This window comes from Delphinus delphis, chromosome 19 (genome assembly GCF_949987515.2).
Source record: "Delphinus delphis chromosome 19, mDelDel1.2, whole genome shotgun sequence".
Lineage (NCBI taxonomy): Eukaryota > Metazoa > Chordata > Mammalia > Artiodactyla > Delphinidae > Delphinus > Delphinus delphis.
This window is the reverse complement of record NC_082701.1, coordinates 2493791-2515812: the sequence shown is the minus strand read 5'-3', so window position 1 is coordinate 2515812 and position 22022 is coordinate 2493791. Positions and strand designations below refer to the sequence as shown.

The window sequence follows — 22022 nt, the reverse complement described above, 5'->3', positions numbered from 1 at the left end:
ACATGTGATGTGGTTTCTCCACATTTATTCATTATTTGACTACCTTAATAGGAAGAAAACATCTTGAATGCGGGTGGTAATTATCCTCTTCTGCTCTGCACTGGACAATCCATGTTGGGCTCTTGCATTTCATTCTGGGTGTCAGAAATAAGAGGGAAGTGGGACTTCCCTGGTGGTCCAGGGGTTAAGAATCTGCCTTCCAGTGCAGGGGACGCAGGTTCGATCCCTGGTCAGGGAACTAAGAACCCACGTGCCACGGGGCAACTAAGCCCACACGCTGCAACTGCTGAGCCCGTGTGCTCCAGAGCCCACGTGTCACAACTAGAGAGAAGCCCGCGTGCCGCAACGAAAGATCCCGAGTGCCGAAAGGAAGACCCGATGCAGCCAAATAAATAAATATTTTTAAAAAGAAAAAAAAAGAAAGAAAGAAGAGGGAAACAGACCCACATAACCAAAATCACAAATGGATCACACCGTGGCCTGGGAAGGTGGTGAAGGGAATGCAGGAACTCAACCTGAAGATGGGAACTGAGGTCACGTGACATCCATCTTCAAATATTTACAAGGCTACAATGTAAGGAAGGGATTTGTTCTGCATAAATCCAGGGGATAGAGCCAGGACTCCTTGATGGAAGCTCTAGAAAGACTTTGGCCCGGAATTGGAAAATGCTTCCTAAGAGAGCTGGCGTGATGGACTGGGCTACTCTGGATGCAGAGTAGCTGCATCTGCTTCACTGGAGCTGATCCAGTACAAAATAGGCAACTCCTGGATGGGAATGTGGTAAATGGAATAACACGCTGGGTTCAAGGGTCCTTCAGATCCCTTCCAAGCCCGAGCTCGTTATCCGACAGACTTGGCTTCTTTGGTCCAAGCCTTCCTTTTGAGTCTCCTCCGCCTGGCTTGCGCGTCCTTGTCCTCAACCATAATGTTGTGTCACAGTCTGGAACTCACCTTCACCAGATCTTTCTTTCCGGTTGGCTATTTTCAGAAGTATGGCTTGAATGATAGAAAATACGAAGCGACAGATTGAAAGAGAGGAAGAAAGGGTCGTCCCAGGAGGACTCATCTCATCGAGCCAATGGAGCTGTTCCTCTAGGAAGGATGGTGGCAGTAAGAGTCTGGAAGAAAGAGCAACAGGGTGGGGCCCTAATCCAATAGGACCCATGTCCTTATAAGAAAAGGAGGAGACACCGGAGATGTGTCCTCAAGAGAGGAGACCGTGGCAGGAGACAACAAGAAAGAAGGTGGCCGTCTGCAAGCTAAGGAGAGAGGCTGCAGGAAAAACCAAACCTGGCGACACCTTGATCTTGACTTGAGCCTCCAGACCTGTGAGAGAATAAATTCCTGTTGTTTGAACCACCAGCCTGTGGAATTTTGTTTGTGCAGCCTGAGCTGACAGAGACAGTAGGTCAGGGATCTTCATCCATTTACAATGTGGACACGGTGCCTGAGACATACAAAAGCTTTGACGATGCTCTGAGCCCTGAACAAAGAAAATGGATTGGCTCAGAAATGGAAAAACAAAAAAACTCGAAAACAAAATGAATTAATATATAATTAAATGTCCACAGAACAACGAGCCAGTGTTGACTTGGTTATACTACTAGATAATATATTCTTTGTTCTTGTTTATTTTGATACTTTATTCTTAACAGATTCAGAATGATAAAAGAAAATTTTCAAAAGGGATAGCAACAAATATTGAATGAGGGGTGGATTTTAATATGTGTGACATGATAAAAGGCGAAGGTCTCCAAAAGTAGGGGCACCCAGAGGCCACCAGGACCCTGGAGCAGGTACCAAGAAGGCTAGGACCAAGAGCTGCCAGACAGCCATCCTTCCACATCAGTTTATAGACCTGAGCCTCTTCCGCAAGACAAATGACTCTCACCCAGGACAGCGTTATTATCTGACTGTATTCACACAGGGCGAGGTGAGCGCAGAACAAAAAACACAAAACAAAACTCCATTCCCTCCTGAGGGTCCGGACTCTTGGAGGTAAAGTCTGAGGTGACCAAGTGAAATTTTCTTGGAAATTTACTGTTTTTTATTAAAACTGATTGTTTCATTTCCCTCCCCATAACGTGTCTATATTTATTTTAATATAAAAGTAATTTTTAAAACTATTTACCAGTGAGAACATTTGACACGCCAAGAATATCGGCTGTGATGTGCCCCATCACAGACCTCAGAGGTAAGGTATCACGGTTTGATAAATACGGATGTATAGGGACTTGCAAACCCTGCCCCATAATCCCACTTAGCCCGTCCCGGTCAGCTTCACCTCGTCAGATGACATGTGCCGACTTGCCTTGCTTTCCAGTCAGACGACCTCCATCTTTTCACTCAGCCATCTATTTCATCCATCCTTCCTCTCTAATCCTCAGCTATACCTGTCCCTCGCCTGCCTCTCGTCATGTCCACGTTGTCCCCAATCCAGGAGCACACCCCACATCTCCCCTTCAACCCAAACACCACCCAGGTGGATCCAGCTGAAGCCCACTTTCTCCCATCGGAGTCTTCCTCTGACTACTTCACCATATAATCGTCTTTCCCTTCCCCAAAATGTTAAGGCATTTTTGTCTGAACACATGTCCAGCCGTTGATTACAACTGCCTTATATTCTGCTCTGATGATTTCATAGACGTACCGCTTGTCTCCCAGACTGGGCTCTGAGCCTCTGCGTGGCAGTGGCGTTGTTGTTCAGCTTTTTCTTTTTATCCTGGCAGGAAAGTTTCCTAAGCAGGACCAACAGTACATGGCTAATTAATTCTTCTTTTCTCATAGGACGTATTGATTAATCTCCTTAACAATCCTGACCCTCATTCTTTTCATTCTCATCAATTACCTTCTCTCTCCTACCTCCTGACTCCTAAGGTCAGGAAATATTGGGAAGTATAAAATACGGACTTTTTCATGGGAAAGTGCCGGAAGCGGCCCAGGATCACGCCCTGAGGTCCCAGATTATACAAGGCCCCTAATTTGACCCTTAACCTTCTGCGCTTTTCCTTCACAGTATTCGTCATGGTCTGTGGTTAGGTATTTGTGGATGTGTGTGTGGCCCTGTGTAACTGTTTGCCTGTTTCGCTCCCTGGATTGTAAACCCTCTGAGGGCAGGGAAGCCCTGTGGCTGCTTTGTCCCCCGTGGGACCCTAAGCACAGCCTCAAGCCTCATACATATCAGGTACCAGATGAATGAAGGACGGAGAGTCCAGACAAGGCGCTTCGGCGGGTCTCTGCTCTCTTGTTCCCGCAGCTGAAGAAAAACTCTTCCGGCTCTTTCAGGCGACACAGGATATACAAAGAGCAGCTGAATCTCACTTCCCTGGATCCCCCACTGCAGCTCCACCTGGAGACCAGCTGGATCCAGTTCCACCTGGGGATCAGCCGCCACGGCCTGTACTCCCGGTCCAGTCCCGTCGTCAGCAAACTTCTCCACGACATGAGGCACCTTCCCACCATCAGCGCTGGTGAGGGTCACAGGACCAGGCGGGATGGACTGACTCTCTCTCCCAGAGAGGCTGGGTAACCCAACCAGGCCAGGTTCCAGGGTGAAGTAGTAAAGGGTTGGTTCTGACACCCAAGAGAGAAAGAAGCAGAAAAACACAGACAGTGACTTTTTCCCTTTGAAAGAGATCTTACAACCGTGATCTCCTCACAACCCCACACGGGACGCACAGGAGGTGTCCGTAGCTTACGGAAAGGTGATGGCCGCTACTGATCCACTGCTCCTTTTGAATCTGGCGACTCTCTTATACAGTGAGCTCATGATGTAGACATTACCACTGCTGCTTTACAGATGGGAAAACTGAGGCTCGGAGAGTTTAAAAGTGACCTGGCCGAGGACCCAGTGGCGGCCTGCTGCCTGAGGCCTCGAGCACTACGCCAGCCTAAGAGACACACTGAGGGATTTGCAGACACCAGCCAGCACCCGTTTCCCCACCAGCTGTTGCTGGAGCGTCCACGGAAGGGCTAGAGAGCATGGGGCCTGGATGGAGCAGGCTGGGAGGCTGCGGCCCCAAATGAGGCTCGGGGAGGTCCCCTACTGAATGCGCAAGGGCCCCAGGCTGCCTTCCAGGCTCCCCCTCTGGTGTCTGAACCAGAGTCGAGGGTTCTCAGCGCCCTGCCCCTCCTTCGCAGACTACAGTCAGGACGAGAAAGCCTTGCTTGGAGCCTGCGACTGCACCCAGAGTAAGTGGCCCGGCCCCGCCCCCGGCCCGCCGCGCCCCATCCCCGGCCCCGCCCCGGGCCCCGGCCACGCCCCACCCCGGCCACGCCCCCGGGCTCTGGCCGCGCCTCATTCCCCAGCCCCGCCCCACCCCGGACCCTGGCCCCGGCCACGCCACGCCCATGCCCTGGCCCCGCCCCCGCCGTGGCCCCGCCCTGCCCCCTCCATCCCCCTCCATCCCCTCACTGCCCTGTGGAGCCCAGTACCTGGCAGCAACGTGAAGGTCCCGCTGCCCACTCCGTGGGGCTCCGTCAGCAGCTGAGGAGCATGGGTCCCTCTGCCTCATCTCTGAGAACCTACATTTCTCCCCACCTTCCCGCACAAAAGAAAAGGCATTTAAGAGGAGCTCTTGGGTAGGACCCTGCTGGGCGGCAGGTGGTCCTTGGCCCAGCGTCTTTCGTACCATTCAGGAGCTTGCCAGACACGCAGAATCTCAGTCCCCGCCCTGATTTTCTGAGTCAGAATCTGGATTTTCACAAAATCCTCAGGGGACTAGAGTACATTTTCAGATTTAAGAAGCAATGGTGCAGGACGGTGGTTCTCAACCCGGCGGCAGAGTAGTCACCCAGGGAGCTTTAAAAATTGCTGCCTCTTGGTCCCCACCCCAGGGGTTTTGATTCGATTGCCAGGGGGAAGCCCAGGCACCAGCATTTATATAAAAACACTCCAGGTGATCTTCATGCAGCCAAGGTTGAGATGCCCTGGGGTAAATGATGAGTAGAATCAAAAAGATAGGCGTGAGATACAGCACTGTCCCTGCCAGGGCGCTGTGACTTGGGTACAGGTGTGCCTGGACATGAGATCCCACCAGTCACTGCCGGCCACGAGGAGCCCCCTCCAGTGACCTCGATGAAATGAGCACACGTCAGAAATTTCCGTGGGTCACGACTTGTTAAAGACACAAGTTTGTAGGGCCTGGGGCTTCCGTTTTCTTTAGTTTCGCCCCTGCCATTTGCCATTTTTTAGAAGGCAAAGGTGAGGGAGGCATTATCCCGCCCCTCGCGGGGCTGACGGCAGGGCAGGGGCAGGGCCAGGCGAGTGAGGTGCCCAGGACACACATCAGGAGGCGGTACCCACTGGCAGGACCATGCATGTGCACCTCAGGTGTCACCAAGCCCCATCACAGCCCAGGTGTCCAGTCTTACGTAGGAAGAGATATCAATAACCAAGTCTGATGCCATGTAACAGGTGGCATAGTCAGAGTCTCTAAGGCACAGCTGAAGCGAAGAGGAAGGGGTCAGCTCTTCTTAGGAAAACATCCTTTGGGGTTTTCAGCGAGTGTCCCTCTGGGGAAACCTGCACTGTTTTGCCCTTTCCCTGTAACAGCAGAGAAAGTTTTATCTTGAGTCGCTGGACACACTCTCCATGGCCTGACCCGCTGGACTGTACCCTGCAGGCTCTGTGAGCAAATCCCACTCTTTAGGGTCTCAAGTAAGAAGGGCGAAGAGAAGAGATGGGCTGGGTTTATTGAATGAGGAAATGATCACAGCCCGGACCTTGGGCCCAGAAGCATCGTTAACTCCCCCTTTTCCCCAAACAGTCGTGAAACCCAGTGGGGTCCACCTCAAACTGGTTCTGAGGTTCTCGGACTTCGGGAAGGCCATGTTCAAACCTATGAGGTAAGTGACTGGTCTCCTCACCTCCATATGCATAGCTGCGGCAGCCCTGGGGGAGTTCTGACCAAAAATGAATAAAAGTGGTCTAAAATCTTTGAGCCAAGCATTTATAGACTCTCTTTGGGGCCATCTGCACAAGCAGACGACTGTTTTGGTGATAATGATTCAAAATAGTAAGAGCTGGGTCTTTGCTGGTATTTCTGCGACACACTTGACATGCATCGTGCCTTTGGACCATCCACCATCTTATTAGTCGGGGACTGTTACAGTGTCCACTTTATGGATGAAAACACTGAGGCCGGGAGAGGCCAGCTCGCCCCAACCTCCCAGCTGCAAGCAGTGGAAGCAGGATTCAAACCAGGCAGCTGGACTGCCAAATTCACACTCTACCTCCAGAAATGAGCCTCGCTTTTTTCCAGGGCTAGGACCCTCAGAAAAGTTAGAGATCTCTACATAACAATACTTGTTTTGATTGAAAAACTAGACCATGAAGAAAGGCTACCCTGAAGCCAATCACACTTTTTTTTTAATTTTAGGTATTTATTTTTTATACAGCAGGTTCTTATTAGTTATCTATTTTATACATATTAGTGTATACATGTCAATCCCAATCTCCCAGTTCATCCCACCACCATCACTCCCCTCCCCGCTTTCCCCCCTTGGTGTCCATACGTTTGTTCTCTACAGCCAATCACACTTTTAAATTAATTTCTATTTTATTTGTAACAACAGCAAATACATGCCTTTAAATTTTTGTAGTGTGTCTCTGTGGGCGAAATAATAGGTATTCAGTCTACGGACAGAGCTTGGTGTGCGTACGGGCTCCTGGCCCCCAAAGGGTCTGCAGCAGAGGTTTGAGATTCCTGAATCAGGAATGGTCCCCTGGACACGACACGCCCAAGAGAAAATGGCCCAGGAGGGGTCTCATTACCCAAGTCATGCTTTCTGCCAGAAGGCGCGGTCTTCCGGTGGAATCGCATTCGGCTGACTTAGATTCCAAAACTTCCGTCAACGGAGAGGCGTACTGAAGGCCCTGTAGGTGGGTCTGATGGTCGAATGAGCACTAAATAAAAAGCCTTAGCTCTGATCCCTGCACTGCCCTAGCAAAAGCCCTTATAACGCACTAAGCACTTACATACGTAGGCATATAAAGTACTAAGGAGAGCTTTATCATACATCAGCTGCGCGCTGAATCACCTGGGAAGCCTTGAAAAACCCTGATGCCTGAATCCCACCCTCAGGGGGTCCAATAGGATCGGTCTGGGGGCCCCCTCTAATCCCAAGGCCAGGACAGCCTTGAAAGCCACTGCCACACAAGGAGACCCTCCATTTTTCCATGTGAAAATCCAAAAATCTAGTTGTTTGGTCAATTTAAATAAATAACAATGTATTGGGAGATTGGGATTGACATATATACACTAATATGTATAACATAGATAACTAATAAGAACCTGCTGCATTAAAAAGAAATAAAATTCAAAAAAGAAAAGAAACAGGGCTTCCCTGGTGGCGCAGGGGTTGGGAGTCCGCCTGCCGATGCAGGGGACACGGGTTCGTGCCCCGGTCCGGGAAGATCCCACATGCCGCGGAGCGGCTGGGCCCGTGAGCCATGGCCGCTGAGCCTGCGCGTCCGGAGCCTGTGCTCCGCGACGGGAAAGGCCACAACAGTGAGAGGCCCGCGTACAGCAAAAAAAAAAAAAAAAAAAAAAAAAAAAAGGAAAAGAAAAGAAACAGATGGAGTACTACAAAATAAATAAATAAATATATAACGATGTACATGAAACGAGGGAATGTCTGCCTGTATTTAATTTACCGATGAAAAAAAATCTCATCATATAAAACAATACAGAGATTTGGAAAAATTGCTTCCCCCCCACCCAGTCTCACATGTCACTTGTCCAAAATTTTTGACATTGGTCCTCAGCATCGCTGGAGTCGAGTTTGGGGTCAATGTTAAATCCATGTTACATTCTGCCCCTGTCACCACCAGCAGCCTGTTTTAACCAGTTCAGTCAGGTAATAAAAGCAGCATCTCAGCTGAATGAATCTGTCCCAAACAAAATAAAGAAATTGAGAGGGAGCCCTTGAATACGTTAAGACTCCCTTTTCTGCGGGACAGTTTGGGGAGGGGGGTCTCGTCTTATATTCAAGCCTATAAAGTACTCAAAAGACCTGTGTTCCTTTTAAAAGAGAGCGACAGCTTTGCGCACACAGGGCCATCAGCCCAGGTCCAGAAGCAGGCACAAGACTCCTGGGTGCCACTCAGCTGGACACAGAGCCACCCACGTGTTTGGGCCATTGGACAGTTTTAAATGATCGTTACGGTTAGTCGTGCATGTTTAATGTATAGTCCTAACTGAGCATCAGTTAGAGAGGAAGCAGAAGGAACACTGATGTAGAAACACGAGATGTTCAAGAGAAGCGTCAAAATAATGATAAATCTGCGAATTCACCATTTATTGCCAGATCCACGAATTGCATTCTCTGAGCAAAATTCATAGGTGGCACATGAAGATGTCTGTAATTTTAAAAACTGGAAGCTAATAGAGAGTGGATGAGCTCTATTTGGGGGAGAAAAAACTACTCACACTTGTAGTGTTTTATTTGCAAGAAAGCCCATGAAATAACAGCCTGAAATCTCTTCTCTGCCTTGTCAATTATGAACGAAACGCAAAAAGTGCTCAACTGAACCAGCTGTTTCCCTGAGTATAATGCAAAAGCTTCCAACATTAGGTCACAAAAGCCATTTGATCTACGCTCACGCCATAACACAAACTTTAATCTGCATTTTCTAAAATTTAGTCCCAAGCCAAAGTATCATTTTAAAATGTATTTCTTGAAAAAGCATGCATTTTTTTCCTACAAGTAATGTAAAGTAAACAGCATTTGTCCCTTTTTAAAAAAGGAAAGTAGAAATTTATCTTTGGGTAACACAAATTCTGACCACAAAGCTTATATTTTTAATGTGATATAATTCAATAGATGCAATGAGAAATACATCTGTGCGTCTCAAGCTTTGGGAAGTACCGACGTAAAGGAGAAATGATTTTCAAATTTAAAATCATGCCTAAACATGCCATACAAAAATGAAGAAAGGATGGTTTAGAAAATTCTAAAGGGCATCCCAGAGATTGTATATTCTCTTTTTTTTAATTTTTATTTTTTCTTTACCTTTTTTTTTTTTTTTTCCTGGCCAGGGGTTAAACCCGTGGGTCGCAGCAGTGAAAGTGCCGGGTCCTAAACCCTGGACCGCCAGGGAATTCCCAGACTGTGTATTCTTACATACAGAATTCAGGAACGAAAACGAGCTGAGGACACATGGACAGTCCTTGCTGACCTGGACATTCGGCGATGCTGTAAGCAGCCCTGGGTCAGGCCTGGGCCATACTCTAAGTGCGGCTGCACCTTCTAAAGGAGAGTGCCCACTCTGGGCAGCCCCTTGCCGTGGCTTCCAGGACTGGCTGGTGTTTGGGACGAAGCGCCCATCACTCTTTCCATCGCGGGCGCCGCGTACTTACAGCTCGTTACACAACATTGCGCTGATTTACATTTGCATTGCTTTCACAGCCCTCGTGCAGCCCCGCACGGTGGATTATAAAATTACTTGAAGATCATCCTTCTTCCAAGGATTATCATCAGCACTGGGGCCAGTCAACCTGGGGCAGCAGCCGGGATGCCCTTCATATTACTGGGAGGCACCTAAACATACCTACCCAGCCGGCCCTTCATGACCAGGCAGGATGGTGCTTTTCAGGAATCTAGTAGGGATTCTTTAATGTACATACGTACATACCCTCTGCATTAGCCTCCCTTCAATCTCTGGCAGGACCCGCTCTCACGACCCAGGTGAGATGCCTCCGAGTAGACGGTCGATTCACAGACCCGGAACTTTTCGCTCTTCCGGGTCAGTCATGCTAAATCGCACCTGTAGGGCACTTTTCCTTTCATAAAGTTCTGTCTCGCACCCCACCTCTCTTAGTCCTTGGCCCCCGGGTGTACACAACCTCTGGTGTGTTAGCCAGTGCCCTGTCTTCTGTGTATCTGCGGAAGAATGGATTTCTTCCCTCCAACCACTGGGCTTTTCAGAGAATCAGCGGCCGTCACCAGAGCTGCTCGAGAAGGAGGCTTGGCACCCGGGGGCCTCCAGGACGGTCCGCATCTTGCAAGAAGCTTCGCTCCTCCCGCCTGCCGGTCTCTCCAGCCGAGGGAGCCACGGGCTGTTCCTGATGTGCTGTCCCATCATCTGTGCATAAAAGCATAAAAGCGTGTCTTCCTTTCCATCTGGTCACGTGTATCAGCTCTCTTCTCAGGCTCCCGGCTGAGGTCTGAGTCCAGGGCGTGATTCCTTCCTTCCAGACAGCTGCGAGATGAAGAGACGCCCGAGGACTTCTTCTACTTCATTGATTTTCAGAGACACAACGCTGAGATTGCAGCTTTCCATCTGGACAGGTAGAGTCTGGCCCCAGGGAGGCGGTGCTGACTGCGGAGGCCAATCCCCAGAGGGCGCCCCAGGGAGACCCGGCCCGCCCCCACTTCTTCCTGGTACTTCATCTTCTTCGTGGGTCCCAACACCTTCAAACCCAACATGACCCATCCAACCCCATGGATCGAAAATCACAAGGCCTTTTTGTTACTTATTTATTTTATTTTTGGCTGTGTTGGGTCTTTGTTGCTGTGCACGGGCTTTCTCTAGTTGCAGCGAGCGGGGGCCTCTCAATGCGGTGGCTTCTCTTGTTGCGGAGCACGGGCTCTAGGCGCGCGGGCTTCAGTAGTTGTGGCTCATGCGCTCTGGAGCGCAGGCTCAGTAGTTGTGGCACACGGGCTCAGTAGTCGCGGCTCACAGGCTCAGCAGTTGCAGCTCACGGGCTCTAAGGCATGCAGGCTCAGAAGTTGTGCACGGGCTTAGTTCCTCCGCAGCATGTGGGACCTTCCCAGAGCAGGGTTCGAACCCGTGTCCCCTGCATTGGCAGGCGGCTTCTTCACCACTGCACCACCAGGGAAGCCCCACAAGGCCTTTTAATGTAATGAAAAGAGTCACTTAGTAAGAAAACTAACCCTGCCAGACTGCCCAAGCTACACCTGAACCTGACATTGTGATCTGGCTCTAGTTTCCTGCCCTGAAAGTGGCGAGAATGTGCCCACGGCCATTTCCCCAAAGGGTCTCAAGGTTACGATATTAAAAGGTGAGAGCACCTTCCTCAGTTTCCTAGCTCCCTCTGTTTGCCTGTCGTTGCTCCTCGAGGTGTGGTCTGGGGACCAGCAGCCTGGCCACCCCCTGGGAGCTCTTCAGAAATGCAGACTCTCAGCCTCACCCTGGACCCACTGACTCAGAGCCGCATCTGAACAAGATCGCGGGTGACTCATGTGCACACTGGAGCGTGAGAAGCACTGAGCTAGGACACAGCTTGGAGGGTGGAAGCTTTGCCCGGGAGGCCTCCTGGGATAAGGATTCCTTTCCCACCCCTTCTCCCAGCCCCTTAGATGCAGGCTAGCCTCGGCACGGTCGGCTCTGCACTGCGGAGAGCCCCGCCCTCGGCTGGGTGTGGTCAGAAGGCCGGTCCGTTTCTTTTTTTTTCTTTTCTTTTTTGGATCCTGCCGCGTGGCTTGCAGGCAGGATCTTAGTTCCCTGACCAGGGATCGAACCTGTGCCCTCTGCGGTGGAAGCGCGGAGTCCTAACCACTGGACCGCCCGGGAATTCGCAGCAGGTCCGTTTCTAATGGGCGATCATCCCCCAGATGTGAGCTGGGCTCCCCCTCTTTCAGGATTCTGGACTTCCGACGGGTACCACCGACCGTAGGGAGGCTAGTCAATGTCACCAAGGAAATCCTGGAGGTCACCAAGAATGAGATCCTGCAGAGTGTTTTCTTTATCTCTCCAGGTAGGCTTCTGGCCAAAGCAACACTCTGGGTCTAAGAATGTGGTTGGCCAGTGTGGTCTGACCTCCTGCTGGTGGCCCCATCCCCTATCAGGTGGCTACATGCTGCCATCAGACACTCGCACCCCGGGCCACCTGGGCGTCACACAAGGTGACCTGGGGATGGGAGACGGCTGGACGTGAGATGCTCACCAGCCTGGGCCCTGAACTCTGATGCCGGCCGCCCCCGAATCCGATGCCACCCATCTGAACAAAGGCCGGGTTGGTCGCGTGGGTGCGATGCAGCAAGGCTGGTCCCACACCGTCTCTACTCGGACGTTTGAGAGCTGGTCCCCAGGATGCTCAGTTTAAGAGCATCCACAAGCCCCTGCATCGGGAAAAGGCGCTGTTTTCTTCTTCCCCGGCCTTCTCCCCCCCGAGCCGCGGGTTCAGGGTTTCCCTTCCCTCCTCATGGATTTCGTGGGGCAGGAGGACGGCGTGCGTCCTCCGCTTACCGCTCTCCTTCTCCGCCTCTAGCCAGCAACGTGTGTTTCTTCGCCAAGTGCCCGTACCTGTGCAAGACCGAGTATGCCGTATGCGGCAACCCGCACCTGCTGGAGGGCTCCCTGTCCGCATTCCTGCCGTCCCTCAACTTGGCCCCCCGGCTGTCCGTCCCCAGCCCCTGGATCCGCTCCTACTCGCTGGCGGGCAAAGAGGAGTGAGTGGCCCCTGGACCAAGGACTCGCTCGCCTGGCTTGGGGAGCCCTGACGCTGCCTCAGTCCTCCTCTGCCTCGTCTCACGTGGATCCTGGTGTCCGTTCTGTCCCTTTCGTTCATGCGTTTGGTTATAAAGAGCCCCACTGCGTACCCAGCACTGGATGCTGGGGGAGACAGGACAGACCTGGGCTGTCCCTTCAAGAAGCTCTGCGGTCCAGCGGGGCGGCAGACGGTAGCCAGGCTGTGAGAACGCAGTGCCCACCTGCTGTCCCGCAGAGATGCCCACGGGGAGGCCGCGGGAGGGGCCGGGTTTGCTGAGTCCACGCCGTGAAGCCGGGACCTCACCGTTGTTCCCCAGGGCGTGGCACACTCCCGGGCACAGGGCAGGTCCTCAGTTAATACGAGGTGACTGAATGAATGGGCTCGTCGATCCAGCCACCCCAACCGTGGTGGGAAGAGGAGTAACCGGGCCAGAATTTCTGGGGGACGTGACAGATCCTTAGGGACTCGTGAAGGCTGAGGAAGACCCCCCCCCTCAGACGAAAAGGGACCTGGGGGCGTTCTAGGCGGAGGAGCCCATGTGGCAGAGAAATGGCAGAGGATGGCTGGCAGGGGGGCTGCGAGCGGCTCGGGAGACCGGAGGGCAAGCGCCCGAGAGGCTGGGCGAGGGGCCGCAGAGGGAGCGGGTGCCCTCGCGGCACACGGGCAGTACGGCGCCCAGCCAGGCGATGCTCGGAAACGCGCGGAGAAAGGGCCCCACCCCTTCTCACCCAGGGCGTCTGCCGGTCCCGCGGGTCCTTGCCCAGGTCCTGGTGGGGGCGCCTGCCGCCGGCGGCCCGGGCAGGACCGGGGGGCATGGATGCGGGTCGGACACCTTGCCGTCCGGGCTTCTGCAGCCCAGGCCCTGTTCTCCCCTCAGGTGGGAAGTCAACCCTCTTTACTGCGACACGGTGAAGCAGGTCTACCCGCACAGCAGCAGCGGCCGCCTCCTCAACATCATCGACATGGCCATCTTCGACTTCCTGACGGGTGGGTGCTGCCCGCGGGGCCCGGCCGGGCGGGGACCCTGCGGCCTGGGCCACCCGGCCTCCATAACCTCGCGCCATCCACGGGCTCCAAGTGGTAGAGGCCCCGGGGACAGGAGTGAGCGGGCTGCCCTCCTGCGAGGGGGCTGCGGGGAGGCGCACAGCGGGCGCAGCGGCGCGGCCCAGGGAACGGAAGGCTCGGCAGCAAGGCCGCTGTGCGCCCTGGGAGGCGGCCCGGAGCCGCGCCTGCGCAGCGCAGGGGCGCCGGCGCGGGTGGGAAAAGCCCCCGACGGGACAGCAGCTCGCACCGGCTCTGCCCGCCCGCCTGGCTCCCTCCTGCCCCCTCCGCGATTCCACCGGCCACCTGGGGGCGCAACAGCTGGAGGCCCGGGTTCCGACTCTGGCCTCTGAGCAGCCCGCAGGCCTCCGAGCCGCCCGGGGTCTCACAGGGCGGGAGCCCGCGCCCACGCCTCCCCTCCTCCACAGGAAACATGGACCGGCACCACTACGAGACGTTCACCAAATTTGGGGACGACGGGTTCCTGATTCACCTCGACAACGCCAGGGGGTGAGCGTCCCCACGGCCCTTCTCCGGCGGCGGCACCGCTGTGCAGCGGCCCGGGGGCAGCAGGGCCCGAGCCAGGGCCTCCACGGTCGCGTCCCGCCCCCTCCGGGCCCTCCTGGCCCCGTTTCCTCTGCTCTTGATCTTTGCTGAGTACCGCCTGACTCTCCTCCAGCCTAAGAGCGCTAGGAAGCAGATCCACGTTTTCTGTAACTCGCCCCACGGTCCCCTCCCGGAGACCCAGCGCATCATCCTCGTGCTTGGCCTTGGCCCTGTGCGGCCGGTGCATAAATGAACGAACGGATGCTTGCTTTTGCCAGCTGTGGACAGAGGCTCTTGTGACCTGACGGAGAAGGGCTGGAGAGGCAGTGGCCGTGATCCCTGGCATTTTACCCCAAGCTGGGATTCAAAAACGGCTGAGGGGGAGGCAGGAGGAAGCACTGAGGCGGGAGGTGGTGCCTTTCCCCCCACACCCCTGTGCTCCCGTGAAAGCCTGTCTCTCCTCCCTGCAGGTTTGGACGGCACTCCCACGACGAAGTCTCCATCCTCTCGCCACTCTCCCAGTGCTGCCGGTGAGCTTTCCGTTCAGGGACGGGTCACAACTGTGACACTTCGTCCTGCTTGCCACCAAGCTGTGCAGGTCATCAGTTTTCACTGGCCGAGGATGTGGGTGGGTAGAATGACAGGAACAACCTCATTCCTTGTGCTACAACCACAGAACTGTCCCACTTCTCACACCTTCATCTCTCAGCAGATGACTTAGGATCTAATCTTTTAAAACCTCTCGGTCGCCCGCTTTAATAACACACTCAGATCATCACTCACTTTTCGAAGAGCCCGACGGCCTCTGACAGGACTAACCAGACCTCTGCTGCGCCCCGCACTCACGTAAGCTCATAGGTATTACTGCCTGATCACCAGCTAAGCAAAATCCTGACTGAAGTCCCATAAACTCATGTCAGATTAAAGGAAGTCCTCAGGCCTCTGCCTGGCCAGCATTTATCCAGAGAATCTCTGCCCTGCCTCTACACCTCTCTGGTGTTTCAGCCGAGCTGGTCAAGATCGTCCACCTGCTCAGCTGCAGTGTCCAGAGCTAATTAGAAATACGTGGCCCACGCATAGCAAAACGGTGTCTATTTCCAGCTGGAAAACTCAGAGCAGAGCCTGAACTTTCTTTCTCCACTTCTTGGGGTAGCTTACGTGTGCCTCCCTCCCACCCCACTTCCTCTCCTCCTGAGTAGGAAAGGCAGGAGTTGTGTATGACAATGCGTGGACACCTAAGCTGCTTACACATCTGAGTCCAGGTCACATTCCCACATAAAAAGAAATCAAAATACTAAAGGCAAGGTTGGCCCTACCCCGTTTCCATCCCTGATTTTAGAATCTGACACAGAGAAATCAGAATTACAAAGTCGAGCAGAAACAACTTGGAGCCCGGCGGTACCCGCAGCCTCTGAGACGGCAAACATCTCCATCATTTCACCTGCTGGAAACTTCTCTCGTTAGCTTTCAATTTCCTTGAGAAGTCGTTATTACACAGCACTTCTGTTCGGACTCCCCGAGGAGCAGCAGATGCTTGGCGGGACGACTGGGCCAAGGACCGCCAAGTCCTATAGCTGTCACCCTTCGTCCATTCCCTTCTTACCGGGTTTGCATTAAGCGTGCCTGAGAAGACACTGGGGGCGAAGGCTCTCCAGACGTCAGCCCCCACCACTGTCGGCGGGGAAGGAAGTAAGTTCGAGAAGTTTCTTTCTTTACGTTTACTTACTTGGTCCCCTGACTTTGTCCTTCCAGAATAAAAAGGAAAACACTCTCGCACCTGCAGCTGCTGGCCCAAGCCGACTACAGACTCAGCGACGTAATGAGGGAGTCGCTGCTGGAAGACCAGCTCACGCCTGTGCTCACAGAGCCGCACCTCCTCGCCCTGGATCGCAGGCTCCAGACTGTCCTGAGGACCGTGCGGGGCTGCATTGAGGCCCACGGAGAGCACAGCGTCGTGGCCAACGGCCCCACGGGACAGTCGGCCCCAGACTCCGGCCCCACCTAGGGGCTGGACGAGTCCGACCTCGGGAACTACGCCTGGAGCCCGCGGTGGACTCTGGAGTGTGGACCACAGTGTCCTCGCGGGCCCCAGGCCAGGCTGGGGCCTGGGTCAGGAGCTCACGAAGCAGGCAGGGCACTGGGATGATTCCAAAAGAGCAGAAGTGGGACCCACTGCACTTTCCTCCTTGGAGCACTGCCCTGGCTCCCTATCTCCCCAGAAGCTCTGCTTCAAGGCCACAGACCACCTGCTGAGCCCACTGGGAAATCTGGACACGGGACCAGCCTGGAAGCCTGGCTCCCAGGAGAGAGCATTAACTAACAAATAAAATTACGGGACATCAGATGGACACCCCCAGATCTTTATTACATCTACAAGGATAATTCCCAATCCAGATTAATAAACATCTGGCATCTCACAAGCAGACCCCCCCAAAAAAACCTAAATATGGTAACTCCAACTGGTTCAAAGTAGTCTGCACACTTTCTATTCATATTCTAAACACTGTGGCCCAGTCTGAACACAATAATCCTTACTGACTGGTCCTAAAGTAATTTCTCAGAAGTGTTATTACAAGAGGTGAAAATAACATAGGGATTTGCTCAGAGTATCAGCAAAGGGATATTTCAATCCGAAGAGTAAATGTCAATTGAAATAACATCAAGGCTGTCAAAGCTGGCATCCAGCAACAATAGAAGGCAAAGCGAGGGTGGCCCTGAGGGGGGACAGCGGAAGAATGGGTCCGGCAGGTCCATGAGCCTGGACTAAGCAGCACAGCCAGGACCGACCCGAGCCCACCGGTGAGTCCTCCTCCCCTAAGATTCAGGCATTGTCCCCACCGCCCCGTCCCCAAGCGCAGCGGGCTGTCTGGAGAAGCCTGGCACTCTGGATGCCACTCCCCTCTGCTCACTCAGAAAGCACTATGTCAAATTTACTTTCAAAGCCTCCCTCAAAAGTGGGCATCTCAGGGGTTTCCTGTCTCTTCAGCCTCCTCCCTGCTGACCTGCTGGTGTCTGAAGAGGAGGCTGTTTCTTATTCAACAATCCATGAAAACACACAGGATAGGCGTGTATTCACATTAATCACTCAGCAAGTAAAAACGGCTGATTTCATCAGCCCAGCTTTTCTGGTACAGGCCGGAGGCGCAAATACCAGTACGAGTAGGGTGGGAAGAAGCTGTCGCTAAAGCGGGTATGAGGTCAAGACGCCTCTAGACGTCATCCAAGACATCTGCCGTGTGCCCAGAGACAGGGGCGCTTCCGGCCCAGCCCGGCTGCCCCCATCACTGGTACGCTGCCCCGAACCTACGTCCCCGTGATAGTGATACCACTTCCATTCACGGAGCTCGTTCTCCACGTGCCAAAGTCAAACGCAGGCTTCCAATCCTCCCCAACAGACAGGATCCCTGACCCCCAGGGTACCTCCAAGAAAACTAAGGCTCAGGAAGGTTAGCTAAAATCATGCAACTTAATGATTCAAAACTATCCCAAAGCGTTCTTTCCACTGTAATGCAAAACTCAACAGCATCTCACCCAATTCATGCAGTTGTATTTGTTGGCTTTAAAACAAAAACCAGTCTTCAGTAGAGGAACCTCAATCCCAGAGCCTCGTGTTACTGAGGCGTCTCTACTGCTGCTCAAGGCCTCCCACTTCACAGATGGTTTCTTCTACTTCAAGCCTACGTTTCCTCTTGGAGGGGGAGCCAGGTAATCACACGCAGCGGAGCGAGAGAATACTCAGGCGAAGGTGTTCAGAGACTATAGCACAAAATGGTCTGAACTCGCAAACTGCAGAGGCTCAGGAAGGCAGGCCCAGCTGCACCTCGACCCGGCCTCTTCCGTGACAACGGACTAGTTTTCAGATGGCCTATAATAAAAATGCTGGCGTACTTTACAGACTGAGAGTAAGAGAACTGAGTTTGACCACAGTATGTCGCGTACCTAGATGTTTTATTATTCACCCATCCATTATTTTTTCACTAATACCAAAATTAAGCCACTACCATTTGTCAAAAATACCAGAAAACAAAAGACCCCAGTCTTAGATCTATCAAGTTCTTCCAACACGCCCACTTTGGACCACTGTTCAATTTTCCATGACATAAAAACTCTCCTGTCTCTGTGTTAAGAACTTTTCATGTTTTCCTGTCAGTACTACTAACAGCAAACTAAAAAATGAAAGGGAACCGACAGCCCACGAGCTGGTGGAGAAAGGGGTCTGGAGGAACTCACTTAGCCTCCCCCAAAGTCAGGAGGACAATCTGAGTCTGAAGACGGTAAAAAGGGTAGTTGATTCTCTTATCTGTGGTAGTTTTATGGTTGATGAGTCACCAAGGACACGGAATCAGCGGAGACAGCCGCCTTCCCCTAGAAGCGATACAGGGCTGTAGGTTCCTGTGCCGCCTTCTCCTAGAAGCGATACGGGGCTGTAGGTTCCTGTGCCGCCTTCCCCTAGGAGCGATACAGGGCTGTAGTTCCTGTGAGAGCCTCTGGTGACATTCCTGTCAGCCTACCAATACACGATCTTGATTCCTGCGTTACGGTGTGATGAAGACACCTCAGTTAGTATCCACTGTTGCTTCACGAACACTGAGCTCGGCCAATGGCGCTGCCTCTCACGCCTGAGAGAAGCTGGCTAACACGTACCCCTCTAGAGACCCACCACAGCCTTCTCACCCTCGGGAACCCCAGCCAGGACACGAGCACTCCTCTGGGGGCCACTTTAAATAGAGAAATCACCAACAGGAAGTACAAAAATGCAAAAAAGTGGCACTAAATAGACCAAAACAAGGGCATCTGATTTCAGCTGAAACTAGAAGGCAGAGTGTGCCTGGTCTGACCTGTGCCAGGCACTCGCGTGTCGGGAGACGCGGGCCCCTCTCCACTCAAGTCTGGGAATGACTCTGACAGTGCCGGGAGTACTGATTTGGGGGTTACAAATGAATTTCAGCAAGTACGCAAATTTGCAACGTTCGCAAATACAGCATCCGTGAACAACGAGGACCGACTGTAACTGACTTTGAGGCTAACAAAGATGATAAAAAGCCCTCCATCTAGTGGTGACTTAGAAAACCACAAAGCTACTTAAGCTACACTGGCAGAGAGCTTTCGCAAAACGAAAAAATTCTGCTCATTAGTGGTTTGGGCTTTTAGGCAGCATCAGGATGCAGTCACAGCTCTGGACTTCTGTCAGTCCACAAATTTTAACTTTATACGCACACAGTAACACTGACTGCTGTGTGAAACTCCTTAGGGTAAGAAGGGAGAGATTTACCATTCTCCCTTTTATGTTCTCTCCACAGTCTTTCCTGATGGCTATTATGATGGTGATCAACACACTGCTTCTCCATGTTGTTTTAGTAGTTTTAGCCCATCTAGAAGTACACTGCCAGGGCCTAACAAAAATAAAAAAGGTCCGGACGGGAGAGGCCACAACAGTGAGAGGCCTGCGTACCGCAAAAAAAAAAAAAAAAGAAAAATACAAAAAGGGTTCAGCTGTTCATCTGTGGTTGGAGAGAAAGCAATATTAAGAAAACTAACATCATACTACTTCAATTTTACACTGTCAATATTTAAGCCATTAAAATACAAAAAGGGATTTCATATAAGCCAGTGTTTTCGAGGGAAAATTAAACTACAACCAGTACAGTCAACCCAGGAAAATGTTCTTCAATTATATTCTGTTGTGACTCAAAAGGTTCCAACTCCAGCAGGGTGAGGGAGGGAATTACTGCATCTGGACGAAGTGCACGTGTTACGAAGTAGCACAACTTAAGCAATGTTCTGGGCAATACAACATCATCTCCAACTCCACTGGATGCGAATGAATTAATTCCAATATGCTAATGAATTCAATTTAATCGTCCCCACCTCAGAAATGAGAAATGTTAGAAATGACTTTATATGTGTGCGAAATACAGAAGCATACCTAAATACATGAATGCACATATTAAATTTAAACCAAAGAGTATGCTGACCTAGAAATGACATCCCCCATTAAGTGTGGGAAAGTTCCAAAGCCAGAGAACCAGTCTACCCTCAATAAAAAGGAAATCTTTGACCTCTGATTTATTGTTTTCCTTCCATTGCTCAGTACAGATCTGCTACATCTCAATTACTCTTAAAGAAAGGGTTTTAGATTCATTCTTTGACAAACTGAATTGGAAAACACTGAAAACAAACACATTATTGTTTCAAAACACCGATCCCCTAATTCACTTTCGATTTTCATTCATGCCCACCGGATTAGCAGCTTCGGGGACTGGGGGGGGAGAGGAAGAAGAGGAGCAAAGGGGAAAGGGAAGAAAAACTGATTCGTTAGAGAATTAAATTATTTAATCTTTTTTATTACTTGACCTACCATTAAGACAATCTACAACAAAAAGAAGAGGGTATATTAGCGCACACAGTATAATCAGACTAGTGACCAGGAAACAATACAAAATGGTCCTTTGGCCATCTACGCTTTCTAGAGCAGTGGAGCTCATAAATCCACTTACCAAGCCCAGAAATAATGACTTCTAAAGCCCTGAATATCCACTGAGACAAATGATGCCAATCGTGATTTCTCACATAGACTGCACAAAGATAAGGCTTTAAATGTGATCATTTTTAAATTCAGACTTAAATTTTCTTAGATTAAAAATTACAAAAGGGAGTAAACAGCAAAGCCGAATGATTTAAGAACAGAACCCATTTAGAAATCACTGTTACGAATCTGAACATACACAGGAGCATGACTATACACATATATGAAACTCTGCAAACTTACGGCGTTCTAAATAATTTAGTTAAGTACAGTTTTGGCATTTAAACAAAGATCAAATCAAGCTTTAAGCTAATAAGAACATAATTTTTATTTTTAATCTTTTAAATATAAAAAGCTAAACACAAAATACAGACCAGAAAATCCTCATTTAGTAAAGATTATTCTGAAAAATAAAAAATTTGAAATAAGGTGGCTTTCTATCCCACACTAGAATGTAAATAAAATCTCTTTCCCAGATTTATACTCCAAACTTAGTAACAACCCAAAAGCTGTTCAAATCTATGAAAAAAATGTACCATGACCAATTACCTGGGAAAGGGGAAGGAGAGGGGATTAAAAATCAGAGCCAGATGCACACAGATGGAAAAAATGCTTGCAGTCACCCCCAATATAACCCTATATACTATATAAATCACAATGCAAATAAAAGTGCCTACATTATGGAACTGTGAAATTTTGTTTCAAAAAATAACAATAATAAAAATAAACAGTTGGGTATCATTGGTGCACATGGAATAATGTAACACATAACCTTGATAAGGCTGGAAAATACTGAAATAAAGTTAAGACTCAAAACACTCGTTTACACAAAAAAGTTTGCCAGAGAAATAAGGTGGTAGATAGGAAAGCAGAACTTTTCAGTAGGATGGCCTTTTAGACCAATTTGAAACACAAACACATCCTACCCCACCCCGCAACCCACCATAAATTCTAGTCGATGTAAACAGGGGAGGAAAGGTTAAAGCAAAGTAAAACACTTCTTCCCAAATCTCCCGCCCCAGTGAACTGAGTGGGGCAGAGCTCCCGACACTGAACTTTGTCCACCTGCCACTTCTCCCTTTAGCAATCCCACCTCCATTTTTCGGTTACAACATTTAGTCTGTCTTTTCCCAGTAAATCCAATCTCCTGGAATCAGTGCTTAAAGAGCATAAGAGATTATTATCCTGGACTCAACTGAAGGATATACATTAACCAAAAAGTCTAAGTTAGCAACCTAGAGTGCAGACCTCAAATTCTTATTCTCAATTCAGCATGTGATGATCAACATTTGGCACCAGCCGGATAAATGAAGGTGTGATCAGAGTCTGTGAGCTGAGGCAGATGCAGTTAAATCATTACCCAATGTTTGCAGCTTATGATTTGGTGTGAACCTTAAAAGGCAGGTAGGTATAGACAGCCACTCCTCAACATATTTTAGAACTGGAGAGG

General features: G+C 50.9%; 1 protein-coding gene across 4 annotated transcripts in view; it reads left to right on the top strand.

The window, feature by feature from the left end:
- The window catches only part of FAM20A (FAM20A golgi associated secretory pathway pseudokinase), a 47940-nt gene extending 27417 nt beyond the window's left edge, over nucleotides 1-20523 (top strand). Inside the window, exons 2-12 of one of the 4 annotated variants that reach the window (XR_009517052.1) lie at nucleotides 3287-3471; nucleotides 4142-4192; nucleotides 5770-5848; nucleotides 10202-10294; nucleotides 11609-11724; nucleotides 12238-12418; nucleotides 13337-13446; nucleotides 13929-14010; nucleotides 14517-14576; nucleotides 15386-15735; nucleotides 15830-15943. Coding sequence is in view for 3 of the 4 variants with exons in the window: in XM_059997786.1 (XP_059853769.1) it covers nucleotides 3287-3471; nucleotides 4142-4192; nucleotides 5770-5848; nucleotides 10202-10294; nucleotides 11609-11724; nucleotides 12238-12418; nucleotides 13337-13853 (1222 nt within the window). In the remaining variant the exon portion in view is untranslated. The other 3 variants (XM_059997787.1, XM_059997788.1, XM_059997786.1) reach the window with 3 other exon arrangements.
- Nucleotides 20524-22022: the final 1499 nt, after the last annotated feature.